The 12,869-nt window shown below is 46.4% G+C and overlaps 1 protein-coding gene across 1 annotated transcript in view; it reads right to left on the bottom strand.

Moving 5' to 3' along the window:
- The window catches only part of LOC124662634 (N-lysine methyltransferase setd6-like), a 49,654-nt gene extending 44,428 nt beyond the window's left edge, over positions 1-5,226 (bottom strand). Inside the window, exons 1-3 of the mRNA XM_047200447.1 lie at positions 5,178-5,226; positions 2,970-3,196; positions 2,347-2,516 (exon numbers count right to left, since the gene is read on the bottom strand). Coding sequence (XP_047056403.1) covers positions 2,347-2,516; positions 2,970-3,196; positions 5,178-5,226 — 446 coding nt within the window. The remainder of the gene's footprint in view (positions 1-2,346; positions 2,517-2,969; positions 3,197-5,177) is intronic.
- Positions 5,227-12,869: the final 7,643 nt, after the last annotated feature.

Genomic DNA, 12,869 nt, shown 5'->3' on the forward strand with positions numbered 1-12,869 from the left:
AGTCGAGTCACCTGCTCAGGGACTGTCGGCAGTTCCTTGACATGCACAAGCTCATCCAGCAGTCAGGCCAGCAACAGCTACCACCACCACCACCACCTCCACCACAACATCAAGTCCAGCAGGCCCAACCCAACGAGGCATTCCCACCACCACGTGGGCAGATGAGCATGATCCACAAGACAGGTGTTTCAAAAAGAGAGATGAAGAAGCTCACTCGAGAGATCAATTTGGCGGAAAGCATCATGGCAAACATCCCCGAGTACGTCGACTGGTCTTCTCAGAGCGTTACGTTCAGCCGAGCAGATCATCCGATGACCATACCAAAACCAGGACACGCTGCCCTGGTAGTCGAAGCACAAATTGGGGGGTTCAAGATGAGCAAAGTATTTATGGATGGTGGAAGCGGGCTAAACCTGATATTCGTAGACACAATCAGGAGTATGGGGATCACCATGAGCATGCTGGAAGAAACAGACACCTGCTTCCATGGAATCCTTCCAACCGCACCGGGCCACTCTCTTGGCAAAGTCTACCTGAATGTTATCTTCGGCAGAGCTGATAATTTCAGGAAGGAGAAAATCGAGTTTGAAGTGGTGAACTGGGAATCACAGTATCACGCTATACTTGGGAGACCAGCCTATGCCAAGTTCATGGCTGTGCCGCACTATGCATACCTTAAGCTGAAAATGCCTGGGAACAATGGGACAAACATCACAGTCTATGGAAGTTTTTCACGCTCGGACAATTGTGATCGCGACTTTCAGAGGATTGCTGCAAAGTTTGGGCCGCAGCGAGAAATCGTCGGCCCTCCGCCAAAGCTGTCCTTACGAGAGATCAAGGAAGAAAAAGACGGCAGGGAAACCAAGAAGAAACCAGCTGCTCTCGCCCTTAAAGCATCGGCGGCAGAGGCTTCGGCAGCAGAAGCTTCGGCAGCGAAAGCGTCGACAGCAAAAGGCTCGGGAGTTGACGGCACAGAAGGCCTAGTAGATAGCAAGACAGTGGCAACCACCGATGAAACCAGCAACGCTGCGGCAACTACTAACGCGGTGAAGAAGCCAGACGAAGAGAAGAACCCCTTCCTTGACTAAGCAGTCTATCAGCTTTTATTTTCTCTTTTTACTTCATTATAAACAGGGCCTTATTCTTTTCGCCCTCTAGCATCGTACTTACCTTATTAATAAGAACTTAAAGCTTCAATTCTTGTTAAGCATTGCAGTAACTACAAACTTCTAAGCCCCATCACTATGTACACATAGTACAGGGCGGAAGATCATGCTCCAAAAAGCCTCTACGAGTGCTAAAATGACGTCACCTTTCCCTCTGCTTCAGATGCCTCTACGAGTGCCGTTCAAAGCGAGAGTCTGGAAAAACTTGCACACAACCCACGCTCGATATTTCACTTATGGAAATATCGAAAGCAACGGGCTCATCGGCAGAATCATTACACCCGAAAAATTCGGGAATGACTGTTGAAATTTACAAACGGTTGAAAGCAAAGTTGCGCATACAACAGGTTTAGCAAAACCTGCAACACGAGCTGATCACTCATAATGATTTGCTAACCAACTAGAATTCATACATACAACGGGCAATTAAGCTCCGCCCCTTTTAATATCTGCCAACGGCATGGTGAAAGTACACATTCGTGTACCAACCAGTTAAGAAGTTTTTCGGCCCAAAAAACCCGAATACTCGGACGGATTAGCCGATACAATATACAAAAGTAACTTTACACCTTTCTATCACCCTTGCGGAGTTTCCTCTTCTTCAGGTACCTTTGACATCTCCTCCAGCCTGTCGACAATTACATGAGCAGGAGCCAAAACTTTCGGGTACAGCTCCTCAAAGTCACCAGTTGCGCTGGCAATAGACTGCAAGTGAACTGAAGGATAACAAGCAAGCACAAGGGCAAGCGTGCATTTGGCCCCTGCAAAGACTTGAGATCTTACTAGCTCCCGAACCTTCTTGGCACTTCCAAATTCAGACATCAAAGTCAAAAGGGTAGGGGGAACTGCATTCAGAGGGAACATTGTCTTCCAAACTACCCTCATGGCCCTGTAGCACTTGTCGAAGAACTGGTGGACCTGTTGCACCCGATCCTGGAATATAACGACAGCCGAGGTCTTCGATTGGTCCCGCCAGAAAATTTCTTCGGATGAGGAAAGCTGAGTCAAAGCACGCACCCGCTCGTGTATCCGCTTGTTCTCTTCCGCAGGATTCAACGCTATGACCGCCAAAAGAATCGGTCAAAGATCCAGACAAGAAGTTGCTAGCAAGCAGGCAAAAGGATCAAGAAACTTACAGTTTAAACTTTCGGTAGCCTTCTGCAGCTCGCCAAGAATGTACCGTTCCACGGCGGCTGCAGTCTCGCCTTTTTTATTAATGATGGCAGCTAAGGCATAAGTGCTGCGTAAATCCTTCTCCATCTGCGTCATTCGGTCTTTCATGCGCTGGATCCGATCGCTTTCGGAAAGCGCACCCGACGAGTCGTCTGTAAACGAAGGTACTGGGAAGACCTGCGGAAAGTATTGGTTATAAAAAAGTGATGGATATGGTACAACCGAACATCCAAAATAACTCCCATCGGGAGAAGTACAAGAAACTGATATCATAAGCAAGAGTGTGTCTACGACAATGACAACACGAAGTTTATTACAAAGCATGAGTTAGGCGGCAGAGCAATGTTTTGCATCAAGCTCAAAGACACAAGTTTGTTACAAGAATCAGGGAAGCTGAGTTTGAGTCGATGAACTAGGGCCAGCCGATGATTTCCTTGATGAAACCAATTCAAGGAGCTGACGGGCACAAGTAAGAGCAGACGCCTTAAAGGTGCTCAAATCAACAGATTGCCCGTCCTGCCCTTTTGGAAGCCCTTTAGTCATTTCCTCGATATCACCCTTAAAGCCGTAACCCATCATAAGCTGGAAGGCAAGGACAGCACCATAAGTGCGCGATGTACACTTGAATACCTCGATGGCCTCCTTGGTGTTAACCGCGAAGGAATCGATCATCTGTCCCAGGTTCTTTTCTTGATTAATCTTGGGGAAGATCATCGAGTGTATCTGTGCTAGAACACTCTTCCCCTTCATGAGAAGTTCTTGTGTAAGCTGGTGAGAAGCAAAAACCATCGACACATCATTCGACGGGGAGTTATTTGCAACTCTTTCTAGGGCATCGACAGGAATATTCGCTGCCTCTGCAATAGAAAGGAATGAAGAAATTTAGTCATCGACAAAAGTTTAAACCCTTAACAACGTCTTCCGACAAAGTCTCGCCAGCTCCTCCTTCAGAGAATCAATCTCTCGGCGAGCCGCGGCAGCTATCTTGACTGCGCCATCCAGTTTTGAGGAAGAAGATTCGACCTCCTTTTGTAGCCGAACTTTGTCAGCCTCTAGAGAAGTGAACCGGGAGGCGAAAATCTCCAGAGAAGAGATAACGCCACGTAGGTCCTTAAGTAAGAGAGAAACAAAAATAATTAAAACAAGGCATGCTCCAAGAAATTCAAATTGAGATCAAAAGAGGACTTACAGAAAAAGGAGCCGCGATAGCGGCGAGTTGGAGAAATATCCTTTCCTTTGGAAAGGGAAGACGCGGTCGAAGCTTGAGCCGTGGGAGCGGCCTTAGGAGCCGAAGCTTCTGAAGCGACCACGACTGGCGAAACAGCATCGGACTTGGCCTTCTTAGGAGGAGGCTCAACAAAGCCCTCGTCACTACGAAAGCAGACAGTCGGCTGTGATTAAAATAGAAGTATGACAGATAAAAAGGGCACAGTATAATCTTCGAAAGGGAACTACTTACATGTCGAAGAGATCATCTTCATCGGCAAAGCCGCCGGTTGATCTCTTCGCGGGAGAAGCCTTGGCCCCATCCGCGACTGCATCAACAAAAGTATCACGATCGGCGTCGACGTTGCGCACCGATCCGTATGCGGTACAGGTGTTATCGGCTGAGAGGGGAAGATCAGCACGGGCTACTTCAAGATTCATTGGACCATTATATTCATCCTCTAAACCTGTTTGATCCATGGTATGAAAATCTACGGGGATTGAGGAGCCTTTTCCCTCAGAAGTGTCATCCGGTGAGTCATGTGAATTTTCAGAAGGCACAAGGATCTGACAAAGAAGAATGACAAATAATAACAAAGATAATCATGTCGGCTAAGCAAGGAGCTGTAATAAAAAGATATGAAAAAGTAAGGGAAGTACCCCTAATGGCGGGTGATCAACGTCTAGAGGAGCATAAGAAGAGATCAGCGGAATCGAATCTTCCTGGTTAAAGGAAGTGAGGCGACGAACTTCATCGAGCAACTCTTTTTCTGATAGATTGGCAGCATTGATCCTGGTCACATCCTTTGGGCCTGAGTACAACCACATCGGGTGAATTCGGCCATGATCGGTTGGATTCGGCGCCTCAGGAAAACTGCTGCCACCTCCGTACCAGTCATAGTTTGGCCGTCAGCTTCTTTAATTTGAAGGAATTTGGCAAACAATTCTTCGGCTGAGGCCCTTTCATCGGTTGAGAGGATGTTCTTCCAGGAGTCTTTAGGTTTGGCTTCAGAAACGTCGGCATAGCGGGGAGTCGACATTCGGGTGACGAGGAATCCCTAACGTAAAACCATTTCAACCTCCATCCTTGCACGGACTCTCTCATTGGGAAATTGAAGTAATTAACTTCTGAGCGAGCAACAAAACCTACTCCTCCGGTGACAAAGTGCTCATTACTACTGCTGTATCTTTTCACATAGAAGATCTTCTTCCACAGTCCGAAGTGAGGCTCAATGCCCAAAAACGCCTCGCAAAGGGTGATGAACACAGCAACGTGAAGGATCGAATTGGGGGTAAGTTGCCACAATTGAATTTCGTACATCCGCAAGAGATGGAGGAGGAATCCATGAGCAGGGAGTGAAAGGCCTCGATGAAGGAAAGATAAGAACATCACAGAAAATCCAGCAGGAGGATCAGGCCGAGAGATCGCACCTAGAAGGATTACATCTCCGGCATTGGAGGATATCAATCCTAGGCTTCGAGACCTGTTTTCGTCACGCTTGGTGACGGTTGAAGCTACCCAATCCCCGGGTTTGGCCATCGAGCCCGACGGCGCTGGCGGCGCCGGAGCTGGGGGAGGGGCGTTTGGAGCGTTCCCCTTCGGAAGGGAAGAAGAAGACTTGGCAGCGGCACCTTCGCTGGTGGAGCTAGCAGCGGCGGTGGTATTCCTCTTCTTCACCATCGCGAGATCTGGAGAAGATTGGAACTGTGGCGGCGGCGCAACAATGGCGGAAGAAGGAAGAAGAGGAAGAATGAGGAGCTGTTGCGGGAAGCCGTGGAGAAAACTGGGAACTTTGAGGAAAAAATTAAAGCAAGCACGTGGCGCTTAAGGAAGGGAGAGAACTAACGGCCCACTACACCCACGATTGCGCGAAAATCGAGGAGCACCCTCGACAATTGGCCCACACACGTACACCTGGTTTGGCCCACAACTCCAAAACTTCATCGACTAATGGCCTTAGGTACACATCAATGTCGTTGCCGGTTGCTTTGGGCCTTGGATAAGCACTGGCATCATAATGAACTTCCGCTTCATGCACAACCAAGGAGGAAGGTTGTAGATACATAGAGTCACGGGCCAGGTGCTGTGACTGCAGCTCTGCTCCCTAAAAGGATTCATGCCATCTGTACTTAGACCAAAGTATAAGTTCCTTGCCTCACCTGCAAAATCCGGGAACTCTCTCCCGATGTTTCTCCATTGCCGACTGATACGTCTCCGACGTATCGATAATTTCTTATGTTCCATGCCACATTATTGATGATATCTACATGTTTTATACACATTATATGTCGTATTTATGCATTTTCCGGCACTAACCTATTAACGAGATGCCGAAGAGCCGATTCGTTGTTTTCCGTCTGTTTTTGGTTTTAGAAATCCTAGTAAGGAAATATTCTCGGAATTGGACGAAATCAACGCCCAGGGTCCTATTTTTGCACGAAGCTTCCATAAGACCGAGGGGGAAAGGAAGTGGGGCCACGAGGCGGCGCCACAACAGGGCGGCGCGGCCCAGGTGTGTGGGGCCCTCGTGTGGCCCCCCGCGTTGCCCTTCCGCCTACTTAAAGCCTTCATCGCGAAACCCCCAGTACCGAGAGCCACGATACGGAAAACCTTACTGAGACGCCGCCGCCAATCCCATCTCGGGTGATTCAGGAGATCGCCTCCGGCACCCTGCCGGAGAGGGGAATCATCTCCCGGAGGACTCTTCACCGCCATGGTCGCCTCCGGAGTGATGAGTGAGTAGTTCACCCCTGGACTATGGGTCCATAGCAGTAGCTACATGGTTGTCTTCGCCTCATGTGCTTCATTGTCGGATCTTGTGAGCTGCCTAACATGATCAAGATCATCTATCTGTAATTCTATATGTTGTGTTTGTCGGGATCCGATGGATAGAGAATACTATGTTATGTTGATTATCAATCTATTACCTATGTGTTGTTTATGATCTTGCATGCTCTCCGTTATTAGTAGAGGCTCTGGCCAAGTTTTTGCTCTTAACTCCAAGAGGGAGTATTTATGCTCGATAGTGGGTTCATGCCTCCATTAAATCCGGGACGAGTGATAGAAAGTTCTAAGGTTGTGGATGTGTCTGTTGCCACTAGGGATAAAACATTGATGCTATGTCCGAGGATGTAGTTATTGATTACATTACGCACCATACTTAATACAATTGTCTGTTGTTTACAACTTAATACTGGAAGGGGTTCGGATGATAACCTGAAGGTGGACTTTTTAGGCATAGATGCATGCTGGATAGCGGTCTATGTACTTTGTCGTAATGCCCAATTAAATCTCACAATACTCATCATATCATGTATGTGCATGGTCATGCCCTCTCTATTTGTCAATTGCCCGACCGTAATTTGTTCACCCAACATGCTATTTATCTTATGGGAGAGACACCTCTAGTGAACTGTGGACCCCGGTCCTATTCTTTACATCGAATACAATCTACTGCAATACTTGTTTCATCGTTTTCTGCAAACAATCAGCATCCACACTATACATCTAATCCTTTGTTACAGCAAGCCGGTGAGATTGACAACCTCACTGTTTCGTTGGGGCAAAGTACTTTGGTTGTGTTGTGCAGGTTCCACGTTGGCGCCGGAATCCCTGGTGTTGCGCCGCACTACATCCTGCTGCCATCAACCTTCAACGTGCTTCTTGGCTCCTCCTGGTTCGATAAACCTTGGTTTCTTTCTGAGGGAAAACTTGCCGCTGTACGCATCACACCTTCCTCTTGGGGTTCCCAACGGACGTGTGTCTACACGCAATCACCGACCATCAGCGGGGTGCCTCAACATCGCGTCTTTCTTACGTTCTTCCATGTGCCATCGCAACAACTTGGCATGCTCTTTGTTTCTGAACAAACGTTTCAACCGTGGTATTATGGGAGCATACCACATCACCTTCGCAGGAACCCTCTTCCTGGGTGGCTCGCCCTCAACATCACCAGGGTCATCTTTTCTGATCTTATACCGCAATGCACCGCATATCGGACATTTATTCAAATTCTCGTACTTCTCACCGCGGTAGAGGATACGATCATTAATGCATGCATGTATCTTCTCGCACATCTAATCCTAGAGGGCGGACAAGCTTCTTTGCTTCATATGTACTCGACGGGCAATTCGTTATTTCTTGGAAACTCGCTTCTTTAATATTATCATCAATTTCTCAAATCCCGAGTCGATCACACCGACCTCTGCCTTCCATTTCAGCAATTCCAATATGCTACCCAGCTTTCTATGTCCATCTTCACAACCCGGGTACAACAATTTGTGGTGGTCCTCTAACATCTTGTCGAACCGCAACCTCTCCTTATCCGTGGCACGGTCTCTTCTTGCATCGAAATGGCCCGACGAAGATCATCATCAACAGGATCATCCGATGCCTGTTCTTCACCTCCTTCTTCTTCATTGTCGTCCATTGCGGTATCATCGCATTCGAGAGAACATAGATCGGTACTCGGTCATCGTTATCTTCTTCTTCATCGCCGTCTTCCATCATAACCCCTTCTTCTCCGTGCTTGGTCCAAACATTATAGCCGGACATGAATCCAAACCGAAGCGGGTGACTCTTAATGTCTCTTGAGCAAGAGTAATCCTTCTCATTCTTACATTTCAGACATGGACAACACATAAAACCTTGCTTCGACTTGTTGGCCTCGGCCACAAGCAGGAAAGAATTCACGCTCTCTCTGAAAGTGGGAGCACATCGGTTACCGTACATCCATGGATGACTTATCTGCATCATAAGTGTATCAGATGCAATCACCTTGCTAAAATTAGTATTGTACGAACTATGTATATACGAGAAAATAGTTGCTAACCTTTTAGGATCAAAAAGAGGAGAAATCTTATCAAATAAAATCAAGTGGCATCCCTCACAATCATTCCATCAAACACCTCTTGTGCACATCAAGAAAAAATGAGCTAGCATACACCTCCACCTTTCACCACCAAGGAAAAAAATGTAGGGGGAGGTGGGGGGCTGGCTGCGTGTATATATAGGCATGGACCTTTTATCGCGGGCCGTATTACGACCCGCGACAAAAGGGGTGCTGGCAGGAGGCGCCAGAGCACAGACCCCTTTTGTCGCGGGTTGTGATACGGCCCGCGACAAAAGGGCGCGATAAAAGGCCCGGCTCGCTCCAAATGGTTTCGGGGCGACGTGGCCAGGCCATTTGTCGCGGGTGCAGGCACGCCCGCGACAAAAGGCTCCCACGAAAGCCCTGTTTTCCAGTAGTGTGTGTTGCAACTTTGTCATTTTCTGAATTTTACACAAGTCGCAAATGGTCATTATCTTTCTGAATTCAGAAAACGGTCAAGTTTACCTTATATCCAAAAAGATTTTCTACCAATACCTATGTGAGGGAATTTTTCGTATAGAGGTTAACAGCTGTTTGTCAGTCTTTCCAAAAAAAATCAAAATTATTTTCAATTTTTTGAATTGTTTGACAGTTTAATTCCTAAGCATACTTAATATCATGTCAAATTACTTGCTAATAGTAAAATTCCTAGTCGGTCACCATCTTCAAACTGCTCCCGTCACATCATGCTTAACTTCTTCATTTCTTCCGGGTGACCTTTCTGAACAGAAGTTATACTTTGTTTAAAATAGTACCCTATCAATTCCTTGGGTCATGACATCACACTTCTTTATTATTTGAATTCCAAAAAATTATTTGACTAAACAACAATGAATAAGTAATTATAATCTTGTATTCAAATAACAATAAACTGAATTTTACTTTTTTTGAAAAAAATCACCGAAATCTAAAACAAGAAAAATCTCCTATTTTATTTTATTTTGAGGTGTGTAAAAAAGTCAGTAAACGGCTATAGCCCGTTGAAACGGATGTAAAATTTTCTGTAGATACATTTTCATATAAAATCATTTTTTATCGGAGATTGTATGTAACCAGAAAAGCCATTTTACCGAAACATAACGTCATTTTGAAAAAAAAAACAAATTTAGTGTTTGTTAATTTCCCTTGCAACTAGATAAAATCACACATGGACATCTCGAGTGGTTTTATTTTTTGCAATTTTTATCATTTTTTTGAAAACTAAAAAGGCGATCCATGGGGTGCGTGGGGCAAACAAAATTAGGTCTAGGCCGACAGCTATGCCGTTGGCATAGGATTTTAGGATTGACGCCGTCGCATCGCCATGTGTCCCAAACTATGCCAACGGCGGGCTGTGCCCTACGCCGACGGTGACCGCCGGCCTAGCACGCCCCTGCGCCGACGGCTTACCTAGGCCGACGGCCCTTCTGGGGGGCTGTCCGACTCGTGCTCTACATTGACAGCCCCAACAAAAAGCCATCGGCGTAGGTTTAGGCCATCGACACCTTGACTGTTTCCTGTAGTAACATATAAATTTGATTTTCACAAAGTTCCAAAAGAAAGGCTCAGATAAGTTCTGAAAACCCACTCAAACAAGTTTTGATCAACCGAAAGCCTGTTACTGAATTAAAGGATGATGGGAGCAGCAACTCCAACATGTAGCAGCGGCTGCAGCAGATTTATACACTCCGTGCATGTAGCCACCCGTAGAGGCATTGACCATTGAAGAATCAATAGAGGAAGAGGACACTCACTGGAAAAGGAGAGCAAATGGACGTACGCCCAATTCAGACTGAAATAATTATCCTATGAGTTCAGGTACACTATTATACATGGCAATGAAAAAGGTATGCGCATGCAGAGAACGACATCTTAAATTTTTTTTTTGTGCCTTGTTGCCGTTATTTCTTCTCGTGGCGACCATCAGTGACAAGTGACAGGGCTCTCGCATACAAACTTCTTCAAGTGACAAAAACGAAAATTTCAAGCTCGATTTGATCGTTTCATCCCAAGCACATTTGCATGCCGAGATCCACGAGGCATGGGGCAGGAAGGTACATCTGGACATCTATGGAACGGTAGACCGCAGGGCCGGCATCTATATATTCATCCATCTATCCCGTACGTATAGCATTTACGCTTGATTAACTAGGGTTCATCACAGCACTCTGGTGCAGCAGCCGCTGCTGCGTCGCTATAGTCGCCGTCGCAGTGCTGTCAGGGATAAGAATAGTTGGCGTATCAGCTGCCTAAACTCTCAAGTAGAACTCTTCTTCCGATGCTTTAGGCAGGGGCTGCACGGAAGTAGCTCCAGGTTTCTGTGGCAGCTGTAAAGATGCATGGAAGGGCGCCTGTTCTGTTCAGCAGCTGACATGCTCGGCGCCAACCCAACCCGTTGCAGATGGAGCAGTAATGAGCCAGCAACAGTAGCTTAAACCAATCGGTTCTGGTATTCAAGAAATACAACGAGGGGAAAATGCAGACTTAACATTTTTATTTCTAATCTAAGGAACATAGAGCTATATTTTCAATTGAGTATATACATCAGACGTAGAGCAAACACGCGATATAGAATAATAAAGAATCAGAGATGTGCATGCATTGCAAAATGGACGTTGGCCTCTGAATATTCTCAGTCAATCTATTCGATGCCCAATGCTTACACACACACACACATAAAAGAACACTGGCTATTCTAGGAAGCCTACGCCATGCCATGGCTCATCACTGCTCCCACTGTCCACACATCTCATCAGTTCAATTCACAACTCTATCTCCATCACCATGTCATCTTCAATAAATTTCCCAATGCTCTTTCAAAGCTTTCAATTTTCACGCAAAAGATGGCATCCAGCTCGAACCCACATTTACACATTGCTTGCAGTAGGCAGCAGTGCTAGTAGTACTACACCTATTGCCCACTAGATAAATGCAAAAGCCTCCATGACTGAGAGGCTCTCTATCCACACAAAGCTCAAGAACACTTTGCTCTACAGTATCGAGCATTGCATCCAAAGGTCATAGCGACATATCATGAGCACTAGCTCGGAGGAGAGAATGTTTGAGATGGATGCTGAGCCACCGTCGCCACCGGAGTCCATGCCTATGCAGCATCAAACTACATGCCACATCATTGAGGTGTGTGGAACAGCTGCATTTCTCTGCCATTGCTAGCCTGCTCTGATCTCAAATGTTGAATCTTTGTTGCTTTACTTACCTTCTCTTTCGCAAAATGTGTGTATCATTCATTCAGGGCATCCTCGGGAGGTGCACTCAGGTGGAGAGCGAGATATACGAGAGGGCCATGGAGCATGTGAGGAACATGGGGGAGGAGAGGAAGAGGAGCAGCTTGAAGAAGAGGCTCATGGTGAGGCTGAGGAAGGATGGCTACGACGCATCCCTCTGCAGGTCTTCATGGGTCGCCACCGCCAAGCATCCGGGAGGTAAAGTCTCTCAGGGCAAAACCATGGCTGCCTGCTTTCTGTGCTGCTGCTTCTGAGTATTTTATCCTCCCTTGTTTTTTTACCATTTTTGTGTGTGCTTCCTGCTTCGTCTCCTGTATCCATTCGAAACTGCGCTGGGTTGCCCTGAGAAAATGCTGCCTAGCTTAAAACAGCATGTTTCTTCTTTTGGTAAGGAAAACAGTTCCCAAGATTACCACATTTTCTTTCGCGTTAACTGCCATGTGATTTAAACTGACTGTTCTCCTTCATTCACAGCCGTTTCCCCTATTTCTTTTTCAACAAAATGTAGGAGTACTTGTTCTCCATTTCGCTTAGCCGGCATACGCCACTGCAAATTATCATTCCTCCATGTAAAGCAAAACAAAACACTTGCTAGAAGAACACATTATTTGGTATTTAAAGCATTCTTCAGTTCTTGATTTATATCGCCACTCTTGTTAGTCTGCAGAACACATGATTCACAGCTCCTTTCATATGCATGGTAGAACTACTCGCAGTAAGTAGTACTATCATGGCATGACAACGATTTTGTTGATTCAACTAGCACTAGCAACACACTAACTCTTGCTCCCTCAAAAGAAACAATGAGGTGCCTGAGATACTGCAAGTTAACACGAGCACAGTGCAAGTTATTATTCTCTCCCCCAACTAAGCATTGGTCATTTCTTGATTACTATCACTACTTTTGGCAGAGCAAATGATCCACAGCTCATTTCTTATGCATGGTATTACTACTAATAAAACAACTTTACAATATTTCATGCCAAAGACGATTTTATTACAGTTAGCGACCCACCAAAGCTTGCTCCCTGAGAAGAAACCATGAGCTGCCTGAGACTTTTTTAACCAGGCAGGCACCCATGTCCCTTGCAGGTGACCACGAGTACATCGACGTCCACGTGGCAGCGGACGGCGGGGCCAGCCGGACCAGGCTAGTGGTGGACATAGAATTCAGGTCCCAGTTCCAGCTGGCTAGACCGGCGCCATGGTACGCCCACCTCTCGAGCCGG

Source organism: Lolium rigidum, chromosome 6 (genome assembly GCF_022539505.1).
Source record: "Lolium rigidum isolate FL_2022 chromosome 6, APGP_CSIRO_Lrig_0.1, whole genome shotgun sequence".
NCBI classification, from domain to species: Eukaryota; Viridiplantae; Streptophyta; class Magnoliopsida; order Poales; family Poaceae; genus Lolium; species Lolium rigidum.